Source organism: Mustela erminea, chromosome 13 (genome assembly GCF_009829155.1).
Source record: "Mustela erminea isolate mMusErm1 chromosome 13, mMusErm1.Pri, whole genome shotgun sequence".
NCBI classification, from domain to species: Eukaryota; Metazoa; Chordata; class Mammalia; order Carnivora; family Mustelidae; genus Mustela; species Mustela erminea.
Genome location: NC_045626.1, coordinates 51,909,642 through 51,933,017, shown reverse-complemented (window position 1 = coordinate 51,933,017; position 23,376 = coordinate 51,909,642). Strand labels below are relative to the sequence as shown.

At 40.0% G+C, this 23,376-nt stretch overlaps 1 protein-coding gene and 1 pseudogene across 3 annotated transcripts in view; one reads left to right on the top strand and one right to left on the bottom strand.

The window, feature by feature from the left end:
* The window catches only part of SMCHD1 (structural maintenance of chromosomes flexible hinge domain containing 1), a 146,862-nt gene extending 134,614 nt beyond the window's left edge, over positions 1-12,248 (bottom strand). For 2 of the 3 annotated variants that reach the window (XM_032309219.1, XM_032309220.1), the window contains exons 1-3: positions 11,701-12,244; positions 4,095-4,170; positions 3,066-3,227 (exon numbers count right to left, since the gene is read on the bottom strand). In XM_032309219.1, the coding sequence (XP_032165110.1) occupies positions 3,066-3,227; positions 4,095-4,170; positions 11,701-11,877 (415 nt within the window). In that variant the 5' untranslated portion in view covers positions 11,878-12,244. Of the gene's footprint in view, positions 1-3,065; positions 3,228-4,094; positions 4,171-11,700 lie in introns of all 3 variants that reach the window. The other variant, XR_004277866.1, reaches the window with a different exon arrangement.
* Positions 12,249-14,673: 2,425 nt separating this feature from the next.
* On the top strand, positions 14,674-20,230 carry LOC116571497 (annotated as a pseudogene).
* Positions 20,231-23,376: the final 3,146 nt, after the last annotated feature.

Sequence of the window (23,376 nt, the reverse complement as noted above, 5' to 3'; positions counted from 1 at the left end):
AAAAATGATGAGAAAGATGGAAAATGAAATATAGTAATTAATTCCTTAGTACGTTATGCAGTTGTCTATGTGATAGAGAAAAGAATAAGCAGAAAAAAAGAGATCAGATAATAGTAAAGTCACAGAGGGAACATAGTTGTAATCTTAAATTGGGTGATCAAGGTTAATTTTTGTTGAGAAGGTAATAGGTAAATAAAAATTTGAAAGAGGTGAGGGAATGAGGCAGGGGCTATCTGGGCAAAGAGGCAGAGGGCCCTAAGCTGAGTACACAGCTGGTACTGGAGTGAAAAAACAAAAAGGAAGAGTTACAGAAACAAAGGCTGATAGCAAAGCAGAGCTACAAAGGTTATACAGATAATTATAAAGACTTTGGCTTTTATTCTCAGTGAAACAGGAGTTTCAGCAGAAGAGTAAACATCTGTTTTCTCTTGTGTTTTCAGCAGAAGTGTTTTCAACAGACGAGTAAACATCTGACTTCTCAAACCTTATGTGGACAGGCATGAAAGGAGAGATGAATTAAGAGTCTACTACAGCATGTGGGTGGTAATTCCTCAAGATCAGGTTTTAGAAACAGAAATGGTAATAAATGGTCAATTCTATATAAATACTGAAGATAATGCCATAGTGGCAATCCAATCTTCTTATAGACTGGAAGAAAGGAATGAGACAAAGAAGAATCAATTGATTTTTGGCCTAAGCAACGAAAAAACAGAGTGATAAACAATTTGAATGGGAAAATTATGTGTAGTTAAGATTCAGTGAACAGATCAGGGTTCCCATCTTAAGATATGCTAGTGGAGATATCACATGGGCAGCTGCACAGACAGAATTGGAATTCAAGAGGTAAGTCTGGCATTATTTTCAGTATTTGACTAAAAATTACCATTTCTGGGGCACCTGGATGACTCAGTTAAGTATCTGATTCTTGACTTTGGCTGACTGCTCATGAGCTAAGCCTCATGTCTGGCTCCACGATCAGCGTGGAGCTTGCTTGAGATTCTCTCTCTCCCCTTCCCTCTGCCCCTTATCCCACTCACACACACACTCTCTCTCTAAATGGATAAGTAAAATCTTAAAAAAAAAAAAAAATTACCATTTCTACCACCTCCATTGAGGAGTCACTGCCATAACACTGGTATTTAGAACAATGTAATTGGACAAGGTCACTAAGGAAGTAAGAGAAGAAAAGGGACCAAGGACTAAGCTGTGAGGCACTTCAATATAAAGAAGGTTGAGAAGAGAGGTCAATTTTATCTCAATTAAAAGAAAAAGATAAGAGGGCGCCTGGGTGGCTCAGTGGGTTAAGCCTCTGCCTTCAGCTCAGGTCATGATCCCAGGATCCTGGGATCGAGCCCTGCATCAGGCTCTCTGCTTAGCAGGGAGCCTGCTTCCTCCTCTCTCTCTCTGCCTGCCTCTCTGCCTACTTGTGATCTCTGTCTGTCAAATAAATAAATAAAATCTTTAAAAAAAGAAAAAAAAGAAAAGAAAAAGATGGGAAGAGAAGAGAAGAAAGAAAGCAGCCAGTGAGACAGAAATAGAAGTATGATTTCTCAAAAGCCAAGTGAAGATTATTTTATCAAGTAAGAAAAGTGATAAACTGTAAATACCTTGAGTAAAATGGGAACTGAAAGCTGATCACTGGATTTAGCCATGGGTGACCCTCAAAGAGTACAAGAGAATGAATAAGAAAGAATGGGAAGAGATGCACCACTGCTGATAGTAAATACAGTCAACTCTTTTGAGGAGTTCTATAAACAGGAGCAAAAACTGGGCAGTAGCTGGTGAAAGAATATGTTTTTAAGATGGGAGAAATAAGATGGGAGCTTCCTTATATGTAAGGAAAAATATCAGAGGTAATAAGTAGCCTGGTTAGGAGTTCAAGCTCTGTAATTCTTCTGCTAGGGTCCAAATTCTGGCTCCAACACTTACTATCAGGATGGCCTTTGTTAAGCTACCTAAAATCTCTTAACCTCAAGTTTCTTCAGTGAAGTAGGGTCATTATGTAACATTAGTTACCACATAGGATTAAAAATTAAATGAGATGATGTTCATAAAGAACTTGGCATGCTGCCTAGCACAGCAGCAGATAGTAATTACTACTAGTACTTAGGGTGAGGATGTGTACAATGACTTAGAATATTCAGTCATGTGTAACAATAAAAAAAGACTGAAAACAACCTAAATGTCTAAAAGAACACTTCTGGAAGAAATCTGTTATATAAATACTACATAAACACTAAAAACAAATACACATTGACATATATATTAAAGATGTTCATTATATTTTAAACAAAAAAGTAGGTTAAAGGAGTATGTTTCATATAAAACCACTAAAAAAGAAAAAAATACAGAAAAAGGCCTGAAATGATAAACACCAAAGTATAAGTGGTGGTTCTATCTGGATGGTAGAGATAAGATGTTCTTTATGTTCTTTCTGCTCATCTATGTCTTCTATTTCCTACAAACTATAATACATACACAAGAAAAAATATTTTTAATATGAAAGTTTATAATGAACATCATAAGTAGTAGTAAACACTTTGGCAGGGTCCAGACAGAAAAGACCCTCTAAAGCAACTGATTTGTAAAGATCACTAGCAAACGGTCCAAAGGTAGGATAAACACTTGTGAGAAATAAGGTGTAAAGAAATAATAAAGAAATGGAGACCAGAACACAAGCCACTTACTTGTGTAATTCAACTACACAAATTTGCAAGGTAAAAAAAAAATTCTCAATTGGGAGACACCCACAGGAAGCCAGGAAGAATAAATCAAGAGTACACAGAAGATGGAAAGATAGGTTGGTACATTTCTTTGAGTTAAAATGGACTGAATCATTACAGAAGATTAGTTTTAAAGGAGAGGTATCTTTACTCTAAAGATGACTTTGATAGAAAAGAAATACTGATTGATGAAGAGGCTAAAGTAAGGAAGTTCACAATGACTGGTCATAATCTTCTAATTAAAGTAGAAAGAACTTTTTTAAACAGTGAAGGAATGTGACATGTGGTCAAGGGATAAAAGAGTAACAGTTTGTCAAAAATTAGTATAAATGTAATACTTACGCAAAGGATTTTGTCCTTCACTTGCATAATATTCATACATGCCACTTTTAACCAGTGTGTCATAGTGAGGTAGGAAGTCAATTCGTTCTTTTGTAGCTGTTAGTAGTAACTGATTAACTGACTGTAGCAGGTATAGAGTGACTCCATCTTTAACAGTGTCATCTGTAATTAAGAAGTAATATCTTAAGCGCTACATAGCACCAGAAATACAACTGATTTGTAATTTTGAATATGCAAATGGTATCTATAAGATATCTTTAAAGATAGTACAGGCAAACAATGGATCTATCTATAAATTCAGCTGTTTTATTAAGGATAGTACAGTACAATAGGCCCAAATACTTCCACTCATCTGAAACACTCAATTCTTAATACGTTAAACTATCACAGGAAATCAGATGATGAACTGCATTAGAGAGGCATTAACATGAATGGAGAAGTAGGATTAAACTTAAAAGGAATCATATGTGAAAACGTGGCAGGTCCCAAAATCTAATTAGATAAAAAAAATACAATGGAAGAATCCAAGTTTGTGAGAATTAATTTCTTGAGGGCCCATGTAAAAAAAATGTGGCCAGGTATTGCACAACATCTCACCATCTGCAGCCATAACTGATAACTATATTTCTATAATCTTGTTTTAAAAATATGACCTCAGGGCGCCTGGGTTGCTGAGTTGGTTAAGCATCTGACTCTTGATTTCAGCTCAAATCATGATCTCAGGGTGGTGAGGTAGACCTCAGGCTCCATGCTCTATGGGAAGTCTCAAGCTGCTCTCCCCACCTCCGCCCCTCCCCCCACTCAAACACATGTGTTCTCTAAAATAAATAAATAAATCTTTAAAAAAAGAAGAAAAAAAAAATGACCTCTGCATAAACTGCACATATATAGTCAGTTTCTTCCTCCATTCGAAGAAAATAACCAAAATTATCAATAGTTTTAGTTACTTATCTGTGTAATGAAATACTTATTGCCCTATGATGTACTAGAACATATTAAATATAAAGGCATCAATTAAGCACTGCTTACCAAAATTATCACAGGTAATTTCTTTCCTACTTGTTGTTGTAATAACAAATTTCTCTTCGGGTGAAATGCCAAGTGTCTATCCAAAATAAGAGGGATAAAATCAATTATTACACAAAGGAAATAAATATGCCATTCAAGTTTATAAGATGAAAATATTGAAAGTATATCATAATCTTGTAACAATTACTGTTTACATAAAAAATCTAAGTTTCAACACTTCAAAACTGAAATTTTACAACTAATCAAAAAATGAGAATTAGAAAAATGAGTAAACATTTTCATTAAAATTTTATATATCTTTAAAATTAGAAGATATACACTCTTTCTAAAATTAAACAACAATGTACAGTTAAGTGAAAAGACCAACTTCTACTTCAGGTAATGATAGACTAATCTTAGAACAGTCTTACCACCAAAGACAACTAAAAGAAATCTAGACTAATAATACTTGAATCTTCAATAGCTATATTAAACCCTATTGGTTCCTACTGAAACTAATTAAGGCACCAACTCCTAACTCTAAAAACTAATTGAAGGGAAAGAAGAAAGCATTTACCTTGCTTTTTTGTACCAACTATAGTTACAGGTAACCAAATGGCTGTACTTGATAAGGTTAAGCTGTTCTTTAGAGAACTGCAGCTAATAAATATAAGAGGAATGGCAATCAGAATATCACCATCACTAGATGAACCAGCAGCTCAAATTTTATTATGAAGGAATCCAGCTGAACTATCTGAATCCCACTAATATTATCTTAGCATTGTTAAGGGGGAGAAATATCCATTTATTACATGCTTCTCGATATAACAGAACATAAAGCACCAGCACCACCTCTAAGTATTCTTTGCCTCCATACCTCAAAGAAGTTGAACCTAAACTTTGTTTATAAACTTTTAAAAATAACTTGTTTACAGGATATATGGAGATAAAATAAGTTACACAATAAAGGAGCAGAGACAAATCCAGAATGTGCACTATTAAAGAAAAACCTACTTGATTTCTTCAACAAGCCAATGTCAGGAAAAATAAGGAGACTGGGGAAAGAGGGTTTTGCTCAAATGCTCTAAATTTTAAAAGAATTAAGATGCATAAAAAAACCAGATTCAACATTTGAGGACCCAGTTGGAATCGGATTTAAATAAACTATTTAAAAAGACATTTTGAAATAGGTATCTGAATATGGATTAAACTATTAGATGATATGTTAAGATGTTAATTTTGATGGTATGATCACAGAAATGCATGCGAAAGAGATAGGAGCAAAGTGAACCAGGAACTGGAATATGCTACAAAAGACAAAGATGATGCTTGTGTGGTAAATACTTGGTAACTGTTGAATCTGGATGATGAGTTAATGTGGGCTCATTATACTATTATCTCTATAGATGTCTGAAGATTTCTATAAGAAAAAATTTGTAATATAAAATATACTATAATAAATTAGTGGAAGAGAACAGTGGACCCTGAAACAAGTGTGTGTGTGTGTGTGTGTGTGTGTGTGTACACACACACACACACACACGGAGATGACCTTGGCAGACAAGGGGTGACATTATAAATTAGTGGGAAAAGAATAATTTCAATGAATGATAATAAAACAGCTAGTTAACTGCATAAAAATGTTAAAATAAAATCCCCATCTCAACATACACAAAAAGAAAGTCCAAGAGAATTAAAGACACTGCATATTAAGCCAAATTTTAGAGGAAAACATAAGGGAATAATTTTGAGTAGAGAGAAGGATCTCTGAAAATATATAAAAAGTGCAAGCCATAAAGGAAAAAACTAGAAAATATGAAAAGATGCTCATCTTCACTAGTTATTAGAGAAATTAAAATAACTTATCATTCCCATGAGACTGGCAAAAATTTTATGTCCTGATAATATAAAGTATAGGCCTACATATAGGGAAACCTTATCCACTGCTGAGAAGACTGAAAATCAGTACAACTATATTGAAGAGCAATCTGGTATCCTTTACTAATACTGAAGATAATCATCTCCCATGCAATTCCATCCTACAGAAATGAAGCTATGCATATAAACTGATGGGGAATAAAATTGTACTTGTTTAACAAACTGTTTTTACAGAACTTCATTAGGGTTTTGTGCACTGAGTCTTTATTCCTTAGCTAGTACTACTTTATTTCTACAGTGTCCCACTTGTTAGTTCAGGTGCTTATGCATCCTGTAAAACAAAATTTGTTCTTACAGTTACTGAAAAAACTATGTGCCCAGCTGAATTTTTAAGATCTATGTAAATCTGAAAATTAAATATTTATATCTAATTATTCCATATGTTCTTCTCCATTAATCTATTATTCAATTAAGATACTAAGTTATCGGGTGCCTGGGTGGCTCAGTGGGTTAAGCCTCTGTCTTCGGCTCAGGTCATGGTCTCACGGTCCTGGGATTGAGCCCCACATCGGGCTCTCTGCTCAGCAGGGAGCCTGCTTCCTCCTCTCTCTCTCTCTCTCTGCCTGCCTCTCTGCCTACTTGTGATCTCTGTCTGTCAAATAAATAAATAAAATCTTAAAAAAAAAATACTAAGTTATCTTTTTTCTTTACTCGTAATTCTATATACAAATTATTTCTTCAATAATTTTTCCAAATATTTAGAAGCATTGATATTGACAAATATAAATTAAATATTTCTAATTATGTTTTTGTTCAAGATGGCATACCCTTTTCTCTCTGTATTTTTAGCCTAATTCTACCTTATCAGGCATAAACTAAAGACTTTCATGTGTTCATGTTAACCTGGTCTTAAATACAGATATACCTCCTCTGCCTTTCCCTACACAAAACCAGGATAACGTTCTATCTGGGCAAGTGTCTTGATTATGTTTTTTCCATTTTTATATGAACACTTTGGTCCCATCTTTTTCTGGGTTAATTGGTAATGAAGATGGAAGTGCCTTTAATGGGTAATAAAAATTACCTACCTTCCATCTCTATAGGTCAGCCTCAAACTACTCACTGCCCAATTTCTCTCAAAAGCCAATTTTAAGCAAGATCTATAAAGGGCTAACTAAATTATAGTCCATAAAATCTTCAGATACTTTAAAGTTCATCCATGAGTTAAGTCAGAAACTATATACTTCAATGCAATGCTCTGAAACTCTGCAAATTAGCCTTCAATGATTTGTCCTTTGACATTATATCCAATGGTTTTGTCCCTGAATCACTCAGACAAGGAACACCCATACTGCACTTGAGTGAGAAATCTCTAAAAAAAAATTTGAGTGGTTACTGGCTAACACAGCTTGCACTACCCAAAGTAACACAAATATCCTACCTTGCATTAAAGGAAATAAGCAGCAGACTTTGCTATCTTTAGGGATGTTGTCCATTTTACCAGGATTTATAAGGAATCTAGGGAGAAATTTTTCTCAAGTCAAAGATTTGCTTCACTAGCACTTGGAATGTTTTTATTCTATAGACACTGTAGTTTTTCTATAAATTATCTGTGCTTTGTTTTGACCTCTAAGAAACTCAAAGCTGATTTCATGACTCAGCAATGGTGTAAGATATTTGTAAGGTATTATCAAAGTTTGTTAACTCTCCTCAGGTTACTATTTTATTCCTTCCTATATCTACTTTTATATTTCTTCCTTTTCTGGATTTTTTTCAAGATTTTATTTTTAAGTAATTTCCACATCCAACATGGGGCTCAAACCCACAACCCCAAGATCAAGAGTCACATGCTCTACAGATTGAACCAGCCAAGTGCCCCTCTTCTTCTGGAATTTTTAATATATGTGCCCTATGTACAAGTTCTTTTTAAAGGAAGAGAGTGATTCATGTAACTAAACAGCTATAAACCAACTATTAGATAAGGGTCCTGCCCTCAAGGACCATACAGAATTTTTTTTTTTTTTGGTACAATGATATAAGTGCCATGGTAGGGTCACAAGGTATAGTGAAACCATACAAAGGGAAAAGTAGGCATTTCCTTAAATATGGAGATAGAGGGGAACGTTTACATACTTCCCTTAATGTCTCGATATATCTTAAGAACTAGGCAAATGAATCATCCTCTAATCTTTGAGTCTGCAAGGCCACAAGTGTTCAAGTGAGTTAAAAGTTGCTTATCACAGGTCTAAGGGATTCTTCCAGATCTATTCCTTCCTCCCTTTTTTCCCCTTTTTTACTCTTTCTTCTTTCTTCCTCTTGATTGCTCCCTTCTTCCACAAGGTAAGCGTTCCCCAAATAAGTTTAGGATCCATAATACTTTCTAGCGTTACAAACACTTACTGGTTTAAGTTCTAATGAAAAACTTTAATTTAATGCACTATTTTACCTCCCCCCTCACACACACAAGGAAAATGAAGGCTTTAGTAAATAGTGTGGGCATTGTGGAGGTTTTTTTTAATAAAAATAACAAGAATCAGAATCAAACAGACATCCACTCTAATCCCAGTTTCACTCCTTAGTATGTGTATAACCTTGGTCTTAATTGAATAATTTAATTCAATTGTTCATGTAGGTAATGGAAACAATGTTAGTATAGGATTAGGTTATATAATGTAATGATGCTTTAAAAAGTAAATTCTCTGAAAAAAGTTAGCCTTCCATTTTTTTTTTCTTACTAGTTCTTCCCTCTCACTTCTAGTCAAATTTAACCTTTGTCTCTTCCAGCAGGAAGACATGGGAAGAAGGAAGAAAGAATTAGTCAAAAGAAATAGTCTTCTTGGTTTTCAAATTAAAATACTGAAGGTGGAGCCTGGGTGGCTCAGTGGGTTAAGTCTCTGCCTTCCACTCAGGTCATGATCTCAGGGTCTTGGGATCAAGCCCCGCATCCACTTCTCTGCTTGGCGGCGAGCTTGCTTCCCCCCTCTCTCTCTGTCTGCCTCTCTGCCTACTTGTGATCTCTTTCTGTCAAATAATTGAATAAAATCTTTTAAAAAAATGAAATAAAATACTGAAGGACTGAGGCACCTGGGTAGCTCAGTCAGTTAAGCATCCGATTTTCAGCTCAGGTTGTGATCTGGGGGCCCTGGGATTGAGGCCACCTACAGTTCCCTATAAAGCAAGGAGTCTGCTTCTCCCTTTCCCACTCCTCTAGGCTCATTCACGAACTCTTGTTCTCTCTCAATAAATAAATAAAATATTTAAAAATATATATTTAGGGGCGCCTGGGTGGCTCAGTGGGTTAAAGCCTCTGCCTTCAGCTCAGATCATGATCTCAGGGTCCTGGGATCGAGCCCCGCATCGGGCTCTCTGCTCGGCAGGGAGCCTGCTTCATCCTCTCTCTCTGCCTGCCTCTCTGCCTACTTGTGATCTGTCTCTGCCAAAGAAATAAACAAAATCTTTAAAATATATATATATATATATATATATATATATATATTTAAAGAGTGGAATAAATATATATGTTCCCTATTACAACTTAATTTGAGGCAAAGAGGCATAACAAAGAATATGGGTTCTGGGTTTGAATCCTAATTTGAGACTGTACTATCTGTTTGACTTATGTGAGTCACCCACCTTTAAAAGTGACTTTCCACTTCTGTAGTAATACTTCCCCCATCTAACAGTTAGTGAGACTTCTCATAGGACAGAATTTATTTCTAGATGGAAAGTAAATCAGCACAACCTTTTTGAAAACCAACCTGAAAATACCTATCAAGAGCTTTAAAAATATTCCTGACCTTGGAGGAAACTTCCAAGAGCCTAAACTAAAGAAAAATAAAAGACATAAAAGACTATTATTCAAAGATGTTTATCATGGCATCACTTAAAATTGGAAGTAATGTAAATGTCGACAAAAAGAAGGGATTTGGTTATGTAAACAGTAGTACTAAACAAACCATTTCAAACTTTGATTAGGAAGACTTGCCTTAAAAGAGAAAAATACTAACAATATTAAATGAAAAAATAGCTATAAAAATTGGGGTAAGAAAACAAAGAAATATCCCCAACTGCTACCAGTAGTTGTAAACTTTACAGGGACAAAAAGGTTTACTTTTCCCCCCCTCTGGTTCCATATTTCCTTTGATTTGCAGATCTTTTTAACAACAAAATTAATAAACATAAAGAGTTTCTTTTTGGTATGGTTTTGAATAGATAACATTCATCAAAAAAGATGAGCACTCAGGGCGCCTGGGTGGCTCAGTGGGTTAAGCCGCTGCCTTCGGCTCAGGTCATGATCTCAGGGTCCTGGGATCCAGCCCCGCATCGGGCTCTCTGCTCAGCAGGGAGCCTGCTTCCCTCTCTCTCTCTCTGCCTGCCTCTCCATCTACTTGTGATTTCTCTATGTCAAATAAATAAATAAAATCTTTAAAAAAAAAAAAAAAAAAAGATGAGCACTCATTCATTTGGTTTTCATATATACATGGGAATCTGCTATCACCAGGCACAGAATGAATTCAGTCTTTATACATTTTTCTCTTCACTCATTCATTCTAATTTCGACATTTACCGTGTATCAGGCATGGTTCTAGACACTGGGAATACAGTTGTGAACAAACCAAGGTCCTAGCTCTCAAGTCCCTTTTATTCTGTGGGTCTTGATTTCAATTATTTCAGCAACTACAGAGTTATGTGTCTAGAACAGTACTAAATCATCAGTCTAATCAATTTAAAACAATGCTTCTCACAAAGTTCTCTTCCCTGGGAAACTAAGTGTTCTCTGTAGCTTAAAAAGAACTTCATGTGGTTAAGGCTGCAGAGAACTACATTCCTCCTTTAAAGCTCAGGCACCTCCTCCACCTCCTACCTATAAAATTCTTCACAGTTTAAAGTAGCTTTTCCTACGTAGTCATTAATTTTTAAAGCGAACTAATACAGTGTAAATACATATATCACGAATATATACATATATACACATATATATTCATTCACACACACACACATATATATATCACCCATACATGTACACATACACACTCAGGCATACACACCCTTTGGTGTTCCACAACTGCCCACAAGCACCTTTCAAATTAGTTCTAAAACTCTCAAGGGCCAGGGTTCAGAAAACCAGAAGGGCAGCTTCCACCTGCGAAGCTAACTGGGACAAGTGTTTTCACTACGGAGGGACCCTGTCAGGGCGGGCCCATAAACCTCCTTGACAGGACGACAGGGGAAATTATGGTATCACTGAATGCACCTGAGGTCAGTCGACTCAGGAATTTCAGAACTCTGAACCATCGCCACACTCCTAGCAAAGGCATCAGGTTCTAACTCTGCGCTCGTATTTTTTTTTTTTTTTTTTTAAGTTCCAAACGAAGAGACACAAGCGCCTATCCCTACTGGAAGATAAGTTTAGAGTACTAAGGCCTTAGAGTACTAAGGTCGCCACGGGCCAATTAAACCCGACGTAAGAAATCCCGGGCAGCGAGAAGCACCCCCACCCCGACCCCGTAAAAGGGCAGGGGGAGGCCTACGGAGATGCTGGCTCTGCACTCCCAGGCCGGGGCTGGGACCGGCCCAAGGCTTCCAGCCGCCGGGCCACAGGCATGGCGGGCACACGGGAGAGAGAACCCAAGGCCGCAGAACTAGGGCCAGGTGACAGGTTTATTGCCCTTGGTGAGCAACTTGAGTGTCTCGTCACCCTCCCAACCCAAACTCTACCCGCGCATCCCTCCTTGGCCCCTTCGCGTACCTGACACACAGAGGCGCGGAACCTTGCGTAGTCCGAGCGCTCCTCGACCTGCAGCACCCGGTCCCCGAGCTCGGACTCTTTATCGCGCCGGTCAAACAAGTACACCGTCCTGCAGCCGTCGCCTCCGCCGTCCTCTCCGGTCCCCACCGAAGGCCCGCCGCCGCCCGCCGCTGCCATATTGGGGGAGAGGAGAAAAAACAGCAGCGCCGGCGTCCGCCGCGGCCGCGCTCAGGGCCGAGGTGCAGACTCCGCGCGGCGCTCTAAGCTCCAGCCCCCGGGGCGGTGCGAGGCCTCTAGCCCGGCGCGCTGCAGCTCCTCCCTCAGCGGCGGAGGCGGCGGCCGAGCAGCGAGCGGCAGGCGCGAGGATCACCCGGGAACCGATTCAAACGAGCTCCTGCTCGTTCACACGTCACTTCCGCGGCCCGTCGCTCCGGGGCAGAAGGGGGCGCGCAGCACGCTCTCCGTAGGGCCGGGACCCGCGCCCGCCGCCTTCCACGCGAAGCTCGCAGCTCGAACCCGGACCAGGGCCGCCACTGGGAACTGTGGCGCAGGAGGAAGAAGAGCCGGCCGCGGCGCTGAGAAGGCGGGGCGAATCCGGCAGGCCGCGCGGGAGGGGCGGGGCTTCAGCGCCCGCCGCCGACGGCCCGCCCCTTTCGTCCTCGAGAAGTTGCGAGGGAAGCGCGGTTGCTTTTGGGCGCCTGCGCTCTTGGCGGGGAGACCCAGAGCCTAGGAAGGAAGGCTAGTACCAAGACCGACAGCGGGGGTCTTCGGAGTGGTTGTTTTGTGCCGGCCGAGAGAGGGTCCCGGTACCTAACAGCCTCAACCTCACCCCCGACCGAATCTGCCTGGCCTCGAGCTCCCGGCGCCGCAGCGGTGCTGTCCAGGGCAGGGATGCTGCCCTTGCCCCGGGGTCGCGGGAACGCCGCGGCGGGAAGCGTCAGGCCGGCGGGCCTTTCGGTGGAATTTCCTCCGTACCGAGCACATGTGTTTCCACGAGGAGAAAACAGACGCCCAGACACCCTGCGCCGCCTCTCCCACCTCATTTGCTAGTGATTTTATGTGGGCTCCAATGTGGGCCACTAGACAAAGCTTGTCCCAGAGAACTACCGAACCGAGATTCTGTGACGTCACTGCGGCCTCCCTCAGGGCGCCTCCGAGGGTCCTGAAGTGTCTCCGTGTCTTAACACTTCCCGCTGCACTGACCTTACCTCCACCGCTCTTGTCATGCTGCTAAAAATTGGGAATTAGAAGCTTAAATTGGGATTAGAAGATTAAATTAGATGATTTTAACAAAATGCTTGAAATACAGTGCTCTTTTGGTAAAAGCCTTTATTGCGTTTCATTAAATATCTTGACCATGGGCGTATAGTGCCCTAACTCAACAAATAAAATTGTCATTGTTGGGAGGACTCATTTAGTCGTTTACTTAACATTTCTTAAAAATACCTAGTGAATATTTTGTACTGGAGAATGATATGTAAATTCGCTAAGACCAAGGAAGCGAACTGAGGGGCTTTTCGATTCTCCAAAAGTTTGGGTAATTTTTTAGTACATTTTCTGTTTTACTAGGTTTGAAAAGACCTTCTTGGTTAATTGTATAGACAGATTCTTATTATTGGTGTATGTTAGAAACTTAGATTTGCTTGTCCATATAAAGATGGTCCAGAACCTTGGGGGAGAGGAGTGGCTTGACATGTATGATGTTCAAGGTAGAATACAGTAGGAACAAGAATGTGAAGGCATGTATGTCTGAGGAACATAATTGGGGCTGGGAGTGGGGAAAATGGAGCAGTAAGTGGTAAAGGATAAAACTGACAAGAGTCAAGTTGTGGCCAAATGCCATTCATGTTCCTGAAGGGAGAAGAAGCCAAAGGCAAAGTAACCTCCAGCTCTTAATGGGATTGCTTTGATGTCTCGTGTTTTACCGCTCAAATTCGTGTGACCTTTTCCTTCTATCCCATTATGTAATAGTCTTTGATTTAAATGGCTCAAGAAAAGTACAAATTGGGTAAAATTCTTAGTTAATGGCTAAAATGAATTGCCTTACTATTTCATCAAATTGAGAGTAGGTCCAGTTCATCATCAGGGCAATTTCTCATTCCTCTGTACAGTAATTCCAAATTGTGGATAGGTGGATATGAACAAAAACTCTTTTCATATCTTGAGATGAGATTTCAAGAAAATTATTAGGAGGAAAGATAGAAAACTGCCAGAGAAGTGTACTACAATATCATGGACAACTATTAGTGGAGCATTAATTGTATCTTCTTAGAGGTCAAGCCTGAAGCAGTCTTTTGTGCCAGTATGGCAACCTGAACAGCTTCAGAACCATTTGCCAGTCACTTGTTCTCAGAAAGAAACTCTTCAGATAGCTTTTTCAAGAAAGAAAGATGAATTCGTTCTTTATCCAACTTGAAAAAAGTTTGAAATTACCCAGTACCACAACTAGTTCTCTTCAACTGACTGGATTTTTGTTTTCATTAACCACCTTAAAGCATTGAGTATAAGTGTCCCTGTATCAGTTATCTATTGTTGCATAACAACCTATCCCAAAAACTAAGTGGCCACTTGCACAGCTCTCCATGGCCGTCTTTCTGGAATGTGGCCCCCCAAATCTGAAGTGTCTCAAACCCAGACTAAACTGCTGGGAGGGAGTGAGTAACATAATTCTTCAACTCCACAATTTAAAATGGCCTCCAAGGGGCGCCTGGGTGGCTCAGTGGGTTAAGCCGCTGCCTTTGGCTCAGGTCATGATCTCAGGGTCCTGGGATCCAGCCCCACATGGAGCCCCACACCGAGCCCCGCATCGAGCCCCACACCGAGCCCCGCATCGAGCCCCGCATCGGGCTCTCTGCTCAGCAGGGAGCCTGCTTCCCTCTCTCTCTCTCTCTGCCTGCCTCTCCATCTACTTGTGATTTCTCTCTGTCAAATAAATAAATAAAATCTTTAAAAAATAAATAAAAAATAAATAAAATGGCCTCCAATAAAGCTACATTCCAAAAAATTGGGAAAGAAACAAATACAAGAGTGGAAGAGCCTGAAGATTTGGTGGTAGAAAAAGCACTGTACCAGTATGTAGAGAATGGGAAGGGTAAGTACTACCTTAAATGGAAGAGATTTACGAATTCTGATGATACTTGAAAACCTGAAGAAATTTAGATCATCCAGAGTTAAACAAACAATTTCTTAATCCTGAAAAAGCCATTAATGAAAAGATGGGACAAAAAGAAAATCTTTATCTGACAGTGAATCTGATGACAGCAGATTAAAGAAGAAAAGAGATGTTGCTGACAAACCAAGACATTTGCCTGTGGTCTTTGTCCTGAACAAATAGTGTCATAGACAGCAGCAGAGAATTGATCTTTTCATGAAACAGAGAGATGCAGATGGGACAGACTTGGTGCTGGCAAGAAGAGGCAAACATGAAGTGTCCTCAAATTGTAACTGCTTTTTATAAAGAGAGAGACAAACTTTGCATTCTTGTCAGAAGATGCTCAATAATCATTCGTATTCATATATATATATATTATATATATACACACACACACATACGCACACATATATACACACATACACACACACACACACACACATATATATGGCTTGGTTCTATGACATTCATGTGAATAACTATATTCTAATGAAAATCAAATTTAATTTGTTCATTTTGAGTAGTATCAAAGGAATTGTTGGGGTTTTTTAAGATTTTATTTATTTGACAGATTGAGACACTTCGAGGGAACACAGGCAAGTGGAGTGGGAGGAGGAGAAGCAGGCTTCCTGCCCAGTGTGGAACTCGATGCAGGGCTGGAGGATCCTAGGCTCAATCCTGGAACCTCATGACCTGAGCTGAAGGCAGACACTTAACGAATGAACCACCCAAACACTTGTGTTGGATTGTTTTTGTTTTTTGCATCAATAGCACTGGTTACTGTGGACAAATAAAAACTTGCTGTAGTTGCTTCATTTAACAGAAAAGAACATATGATACCATGGTAGATTATTCTCTGTCTCTTATTAAAGAAAGTTTTTCAAAGTGTTAGAAAAAGTTTCCACAGTCATAACTCAATCAGAACTTACATTTAACCCTTAATGGCTAGACCATGCTAGGCTTTTTGTTTATTTATACAAGTGTAAATGATTGTTGTTGGGTTTTTGCTTTACATTCACAAAAACAAAAACGGCATTTCACAATTATGGCTAAGTCCCTGTTGTTGCTGGGATGCCCTCTTTCTGAACAAAGCAAGAAATAGATCTCCTTAGGGGAAATTGAAAATTTTCCTGGAGCCGTAAACCTTCAAGCAAGTAATGATTCTATAGTTAACTGGATAATTTAAATAAAAACTAAATTGGGCAATTTAAAGTAGGCTCATCACAATTCCTATCTATATCTATAATTATATTAGTGTAACAGTTTATTTGCAAAACTCTCTGGAAGGAAAAATTCTACCATTCCCAATAACCTCTCCACTCAGAGGAGAAGACTACAAATAATGCTGTGTTTTAATAAGCCAAGCAAGGCTTAGTTAAATGAGCATTCAAAGTTTTTCCTAGAGTATTATTATACTAAGCAAATAAGTCAATCAAAGATAGACAATTATCATATGAGCTCACCGATATGAGGAATTTGAGAAACAAGACAGAGAATCATAGGGGAAGGGAAGGAAAAATGAAACAAGATGAAACCACAGAAGGAGACAAACTATAAGAGACTCTTAATCTCAGGAAACTGAGGGTTGCTGGATGGGAGGGAGGTAGGAGGGATGAAGTGGCTGGTGATGGACATGGGGGAGGGTATGTGCTATGGTGAGTGCTGTGAATTGTGTAAGACTGATCAATCACAGACCTGTACCCCTGAAACAAATAATACATTATATGTTAATTTAAAAAAAGATTTTAAAAAGTTCCTCCTAGAGAACCATTCCTTTACAAGAGTTTGAAATCCTTGCGTATACTGACTAAAAGATCATGATTTGTGGAAACCAGACAGACGATTAGAAATGTTGCTGTTTCAGACCTACTAGCACAAATGAGCAAACAAACTTTTGTAATTTAAACTATTGATTTGTGTATTTTTTCTTTACCCAATCCCTTCTTTACATGCAGGCTCAGTCTTTTCAATATTTGTGTTAATGATTCAATGGAAGTTTGAAAAAACAGTAACTTTATAGTAGTCAGAATGTTATCCAACTGTGTATTACTTACTTTATTGTGAATATTGATGAACAATGGTCAGTGAGTAGTTTTCCATTTCAAAAAACTTAGCGGCTTCAAACAGAAGCCCTGCGCATTTGCTCATGATTCTAAAATTTGGGCTGAGCTTCATTGGGCAGTTTTCCTGATCTTACTTGAGATCATGTATACAGCAGCGGACACGGGGCAGCATGAGTGGGGCTGACTGGTTCTCATTCACATGGCTGGCAGCTGAGGCTGTTGAGAACTGAAGGTCTGTTCTCCCCTATTAGCTATCTCTAATAGGATAGCTTAGTTTTCTTACTTGGTTGTCACAGAATTTCAAAAGAAAAAGTTCTAAAGTGCAAGTGACTGCATTTGCATTACCTTTGCTGATCTCATTGGTCAAAGGTAGTCACACAGCCGAACTCCTGAGTGGCCCCCACAATAGAGGGAAGCTGATGGAAATCCCTGCTGACTGGGGGGAGGTGTTAGTGCTATTCTATGTGTACTGTGACGGTTTGATAAAATATTACAGATCAAAGATAGTTGTCAGAAAGAAGTTGTGTGGGTGTGGAATACAAGCTTGTTAGGATTTTTTGATGAGGTCAAATTATCCTCAAATAACAATACCTAGAAAACAAAGAGGAAGGGGCACCTGGGTGGCTCAGTTGATTAAGCATCTGCTTTCAGCTTGGTCATGATCCTGGCGTCCTGGGATCGTGCCCCACATCTGGCTCCCTGTTCAGTTGAGAGTCTGCTTCTCCCTCTCCTTCTGCTTGTTCTCTCTCTCTCTCAAATGAATATATGAAGTCTTAAAAAGAAAAAAAAAAAAGAAAGAAAAGAAAGAGGAAGGGGGATGTGGGGGTGAGGGGGTAACTGAAGGTGGACATTAAGGAGGGCACATGATGTAATGAGCATTGGGTATTATATAAGACTAATGAATCACTGAACTCTACCTCTGAAACTCAAGATACACTATATGTTAATTGAATTTAAATTCAAAGAAAAGAAAAAGCAAGGAAAGTGAGTTTTTGACATTGCTATCTTCTAAAAAAAAATTTTTTTTTAAGAGAGCACACGTGAGTGCGGGGGTGAGACAGGGGGCAGCTGTGGGAAGGGCAGAGGGAGAGGGAAAGAATCTTAAACAAATTCCACACCCAGCTCAGAGCCCGATGTGGGGCTCGATCTCATGACCCTGAGATCATGACTTGAGCCAAAATCAAAAGTTGGACACTTCACCAACTGAGCTACCTAGGCACCACTCAAAAAAAAAAAAAAAATTTTTTTTTAAAGATTTTATTTATTTATTTGACAGAGATTCACCAACTGAGCCACCTAGGCACCACTCAAAAAAAAAAATTTTTTTTAAAGATTTTATTTATTTATTTGACAGAGATCACAAGTAGGCAGAGAGGCGGGAGGGGCGGGGCGTGGTGGGGAGCGAGGGGGAGCAGGCTGCCTGCTGAGCAGAGAGCCCGAATGCGAATGCGGGGGCTCAATCCCAGGGTCCGGGGATCATGACCTGAGCCAAAGGCAGAGGCTTTAACCCACCGAGCCACCCAGGCGCCAGGAAAAGTGAGGACAATGTTAGTGATCTGAGTTCAGATTTTGCTAGCTAAAAACATTTACTGTAATATAGTTTATGGACTCTAAGCCTCAATCTACCACACTGGTAGAAAACACCTTGGGTTTCCTTCTTTTGCCAGTTTTAAGAAGTACTACGTTCTGAGTAGTGGGGAGAGAATCTCATCCTTGTCATCATGGCCTCTTTAGGTCTGGTGGCTTCCTGTTGCTTTTGAGCCACCTGGGACATGGGAATCACTGACAAGGCTTCTCTTGATCCTGTCTGCTCGGATGTACTGTATAGCTACTTAGGAGAGCTGGGAGTACCATTTCATCTTACCAGCCCAGAGGGAATCTCTTTTTTAATTTTAATCCATCTCTCTTCATCTTTCTTCAAGGTACTCTATCAATCAATGCCTATAAGTCTTTCACTCATTTTTATCCCCTCTCCAAAACCACCTGCATTCTTCTAAGAGCTTAGGCTTTTAGAAAAAAAGTTCCCAGGAGGAAAGTATGTTTTCTATTCTGTCCTTTGTTTCAGTGATCTATTGCTACATAATCAATTGCCTTAAAACCTAGTAGCTTAAAACAATAATCTTTTTCTTTATTTGTTCGTGATTCTGCAATTTTGGCAGGGCTTGGTGGAACCAGATTTCTCTGCTCCTTGTGCTATCAGCTTGGGCAGTGCTTAGAGGAGTCACTTCCAGGATGTCTTACTCATGATGCTGGTAAGTTGGTGCTGGTTGTTGGCTGAGAGCTCCCCTGGTGTTGTTGGCCAGGGACCTCAGGTCTCTTTTCAACCCTTCCTCTTGGCTTGTTTGGGAATCTCACAGAGGTGGTAGGGTAGTCAGGGTAGTCAGACTAGTGGCTGAACCCTGCTAGAGCAAAAACATGGTAGCTTGCAGAACTTCTTAAGGTTTAGGACTAGAACGCCGTTTGATTGGTTAAAGTAGGTGAGAGGTTCATCCTAGATTAGAGGCTATATCACAGGCAAGAATATGGGAGAAATGTATCATTGGGGGCCACCAAAGTAAGAGTCTGTGACAAAGTTCTCTTGGGGCAAGAAAGCACAGAGCCTGCTATTTTTCTAATGGGGGTAGGGAGTTGGTGGAGTTGGTTAAGGGAAAATCAAAGAAGGAAAAATCATGTTAAAATATGTTAATATCTCAGAATATATCTCTAGCCATATAGGCCTTTGCCAACTTTCTCCTGATATATCAGCTTTAATTTCCATGTCGTTTAAGGAACTAACTTTGAATGAAACACCTTTCAATTTTTAAATTAACTGTTTGAGGGGCGCCTGGGTGGCTCAGTGGGTTAAAGCCTCTGCCTTCAGCTCAAGTCATGATCTCAGGGTCCTGGGATCAAGCCCTGCATTGGGCTCTCTGCTCAGCAGGGAGCCTGCTTCCCCCTATCTTTCTGCCTGCCTCTCTGCCTACTTGTGATCTGTCTGTCAAATACATAAATAAAATCTTTAAAAAAATTTAAAATAAATTAACCATCTGATTGTGTTTTTACTTTTTGGTAACAACACACTGAGTATTTTTTCCTTCACGAAATCTATGTATTTGGCCAGGACCACGGGGCCAGCACCACCCCAGCCAGGGCCTCGAAGCCTCACAGCCCTGCTCATGGCCCACTCGCCCCAGAATCTGGTTGGCTCTGCTGGTGTGAGGAGGACACCGTGGCTGGAGAGGCTTTAAGACTGAATGAATTTGTCCAGCAGAAAAAGGTCCCTGAAGAAGCAAAGAAAGGCCCCAGGTCACTGCCTACCAGCACTGCAGCATTTTAGAAACCCAGGAATCACGTTTGAAGCTGAATGAACCTTCTCACATCCTGCCTAGAAGGGAAGAGTATCAGGAAAAGCTAGCAGCTGAAGAAAGAACTAGTAGTGAAGAAGAAAGGTGTAAGAACACAAGCAGACATGGGAGGGCTCCAGTGAATGAGGACTCAGATTTGGAAGGACTCATTCATTCATTCTGTCCTGAAGTATTTATCACGGCTCCTTCCATCATGCTTAGGGAGGAAACAGACATGTTTTGCATGTCCTCGATACAGCTATGGGCTTTATATAAACTATCTTATTTAATTATTGCACCAACCTTGTACCTTAATCATTTTATAGATTAAGAAGCTGGAACTCAAAATATGTTAGTAAATATGCCCAAAACTCATACCCGGACTGGTGCAAAAGCTACTTGTTCTTCCAATTATTTTACCAAGGGGAGATAGGGAAGCTTTGTCACCAGTAAGAAATTCCTCATCTCTATCAGCAATACCTGTCAGCTTTTTTTTTTTTTAAGATTTTATTTATTTATTTGACAGACAGAGGTTACAAGTGGGCAAGAGAGGCAGGCAGGGAGAGAGAGGAGGAAGCAGGCTCTCCGTGGAGCAGAAAGCCCGATGTGGGGCTCGATCCCAGGACCCTAGGATCATGACCTGAGCCGAAAGCAGACGCTTTAACCCACTGAGTCGCCCAGGCGCCCCACCAGTCAGCTTTTTTTGCTGTAACAAACATTCCAAAACTATCAATGATTTTTCTTGATAGCATTTTTTATGTGTAATTAACATACAGTATTATATTAGTTTCAGGAGTACAATACAATAATCCAACAGTTCTGTACCTTTCTCAGTGCTCCTCAAGATAAGTGTACTCTTAGTCCCCTTCACCATTTCTTTCATCCTCATACCCATGTGTTGCAACAGTTTGTTCACTGTATTTGAGTCTGGTTTTCCTTTGTCTCTTTTTCCTTTGTTCAGTTATTTTGTTTTTTAATATTCCACATATGAGTGAAATCATATGGTACTTTATCTTTCTTGGTCTTTTTCATTAGCATTAAATTTTCATTAGCATTAAATTCTCTGGGTCCCTCCATGTTGTCCTAAATGGCAAGATTTCATTTTTTATGGCTGAATAATATGCCATTGTGTGTGTGTGTGTGTGTGTGTGTGTGTGTGTAGACACACACACATATCACATCTTCTTTGTTCATCTATCAGTGGACACTTAGGTTGTTTTCATATCTTGGCTGTTGTAAATAATGCTGCAATAAACATATGGTGGGTACAAAAAAGTCCATGTAGTTGAATATTTTCTTCATATATGAAATATGTTACTTAGCATCTTAAACTAACAGTACCTCTACAAAGACTTACATGTTCCCAATCTATGTCTACATTTTTACATTTACATCATGAGAAATTTCATACATCCAAAGAATATATATAATCTAACTGTTAAAAGACAAAGATGGGGGCGCCTGGGTGGCTCAGTGGGTTAAAACTTCTGCCTTCGGCTCGGGTCATGATCCCAGGGTCCTGGGATCGAGCCCCACATGGGGTTCTCTGCTCCGCAGGGAGCCTGCTTCCTCCTCTCTCTCTGCCTGCCTCTCTGCCTACTTGTGATCTCTGTCTGTCAAATAAATAAATAAAATCTTTAAAAATAAATAAATTAATTAATAAATAATAAAAGACAAAGATGTACGTAGCTGTTACAGGATTTCTTTTCCTTTGGTGCCCACGGTTCTTGGTAATGCTGCTTTGAAGAATAAAGAGGTAGACCAGACAGAATGATGGGCAGCAAAGCAAGTTTTACTGAGCTACGGTGAAGTTACTGATTGATAGTACTAAGCGTTTGAAGAGGGAGGGAACCCAAGAGGATTGCCCCATGGTTTCTAAGTCCAGGGGTGTTTATGGGCTTGCTAGAGAGCTGTTTTATTTTTATTTTTATTTTTTTAAAGATTTTATTTCTTTACTTGAGAGAGAGAGAGTGAGCATGAGAGGGGAGAGAGTCAGAGAGAGAAGCAGACTCCCCGCTGAGCAGGGAGCCCGAGGCGTCACTTGATCCCGGGACTCCAGGATCACGACCTAAGCCGAAGGCAGTCTCTTAACCAACTGAGCCACCCAGGTGCCCTAGAGAGATGTTTTAATTTGATTAATGCACCATGAGTTGGTCACCCAATCAGGTTTTTGTCATCTACCTATCATGTGGGAAAGAGTGGAGGGCTCTTTCCAGGCTGGTATAAAATCCTGTTAAGGGTGGTTTCCTCTTAGGGAAGGGGGTTGCTTGTCCCTGCCTGCCTGCCTTCCTTCCACCTGTTCTTCATCATAGCCACCATCCAACTTAAGAAAAAGAGCATTCCTAATATTCTGAAGGCCCAGTATGCCCCTCCCAAAATAGCAACTCTTTACAACTGAAGTATTCTCTATCCTGAAATGTATAGGCATCCTTTTTCCCTTTGTTTACAATAGATTATTTAGTTTTTGAAAGATTTTGAATTTTATATAGTGTTAGGGACAAACAACACATTCCTGCTGGGTGTCTCCTCCATTCTCAATATCCTACTACAACCCTACTTCACTTCTGACACGAGATGCATGAGTTTTCCACACATCGAGCAATTTTGCGACACCAGCTGGGCACCCTACAGTTTATTAGATCCCACAGGTTAAGGGTTCAGTCCTATAGGACAGTCCCCTTGCCGCATTTCAGTTGCTCAACCACAAGCCCAGGCTGTTACCTGTGCTTCTTTCTGACCCAATGGCTATTAATTGGAGGTTCCCACCACCCCCTCCCTAGGTTCAGTTAATTTGTTAGAGCAACTCACAGAACTCAGGAAAACATTTACTTAGCAGATTACAGGTTTATCATAAAAGAATATAATTCAGGAAGAGGTGGGTGGAAGAGGTGCCTAGTGTGAGGCACAGGGGAAGGGACACGGAGCTTCCTTCCATCCTCTCTCTGGGCTCTCCACTATTCCAGAACCCCTGTATGTTCAACAACCCAGAAGCTCTCCAAACCCTATCCCTTTGGGTTTTTGTGGAGGCTTCATTACATAGGCACGATTGATTAAATCATTGGCCATTGGTGACTGATTCAACCTCTAGCTCATCTCCCTTTCTAGGAGGTGGGCTGGTGAGGTGGGTGGGACTAAAGGG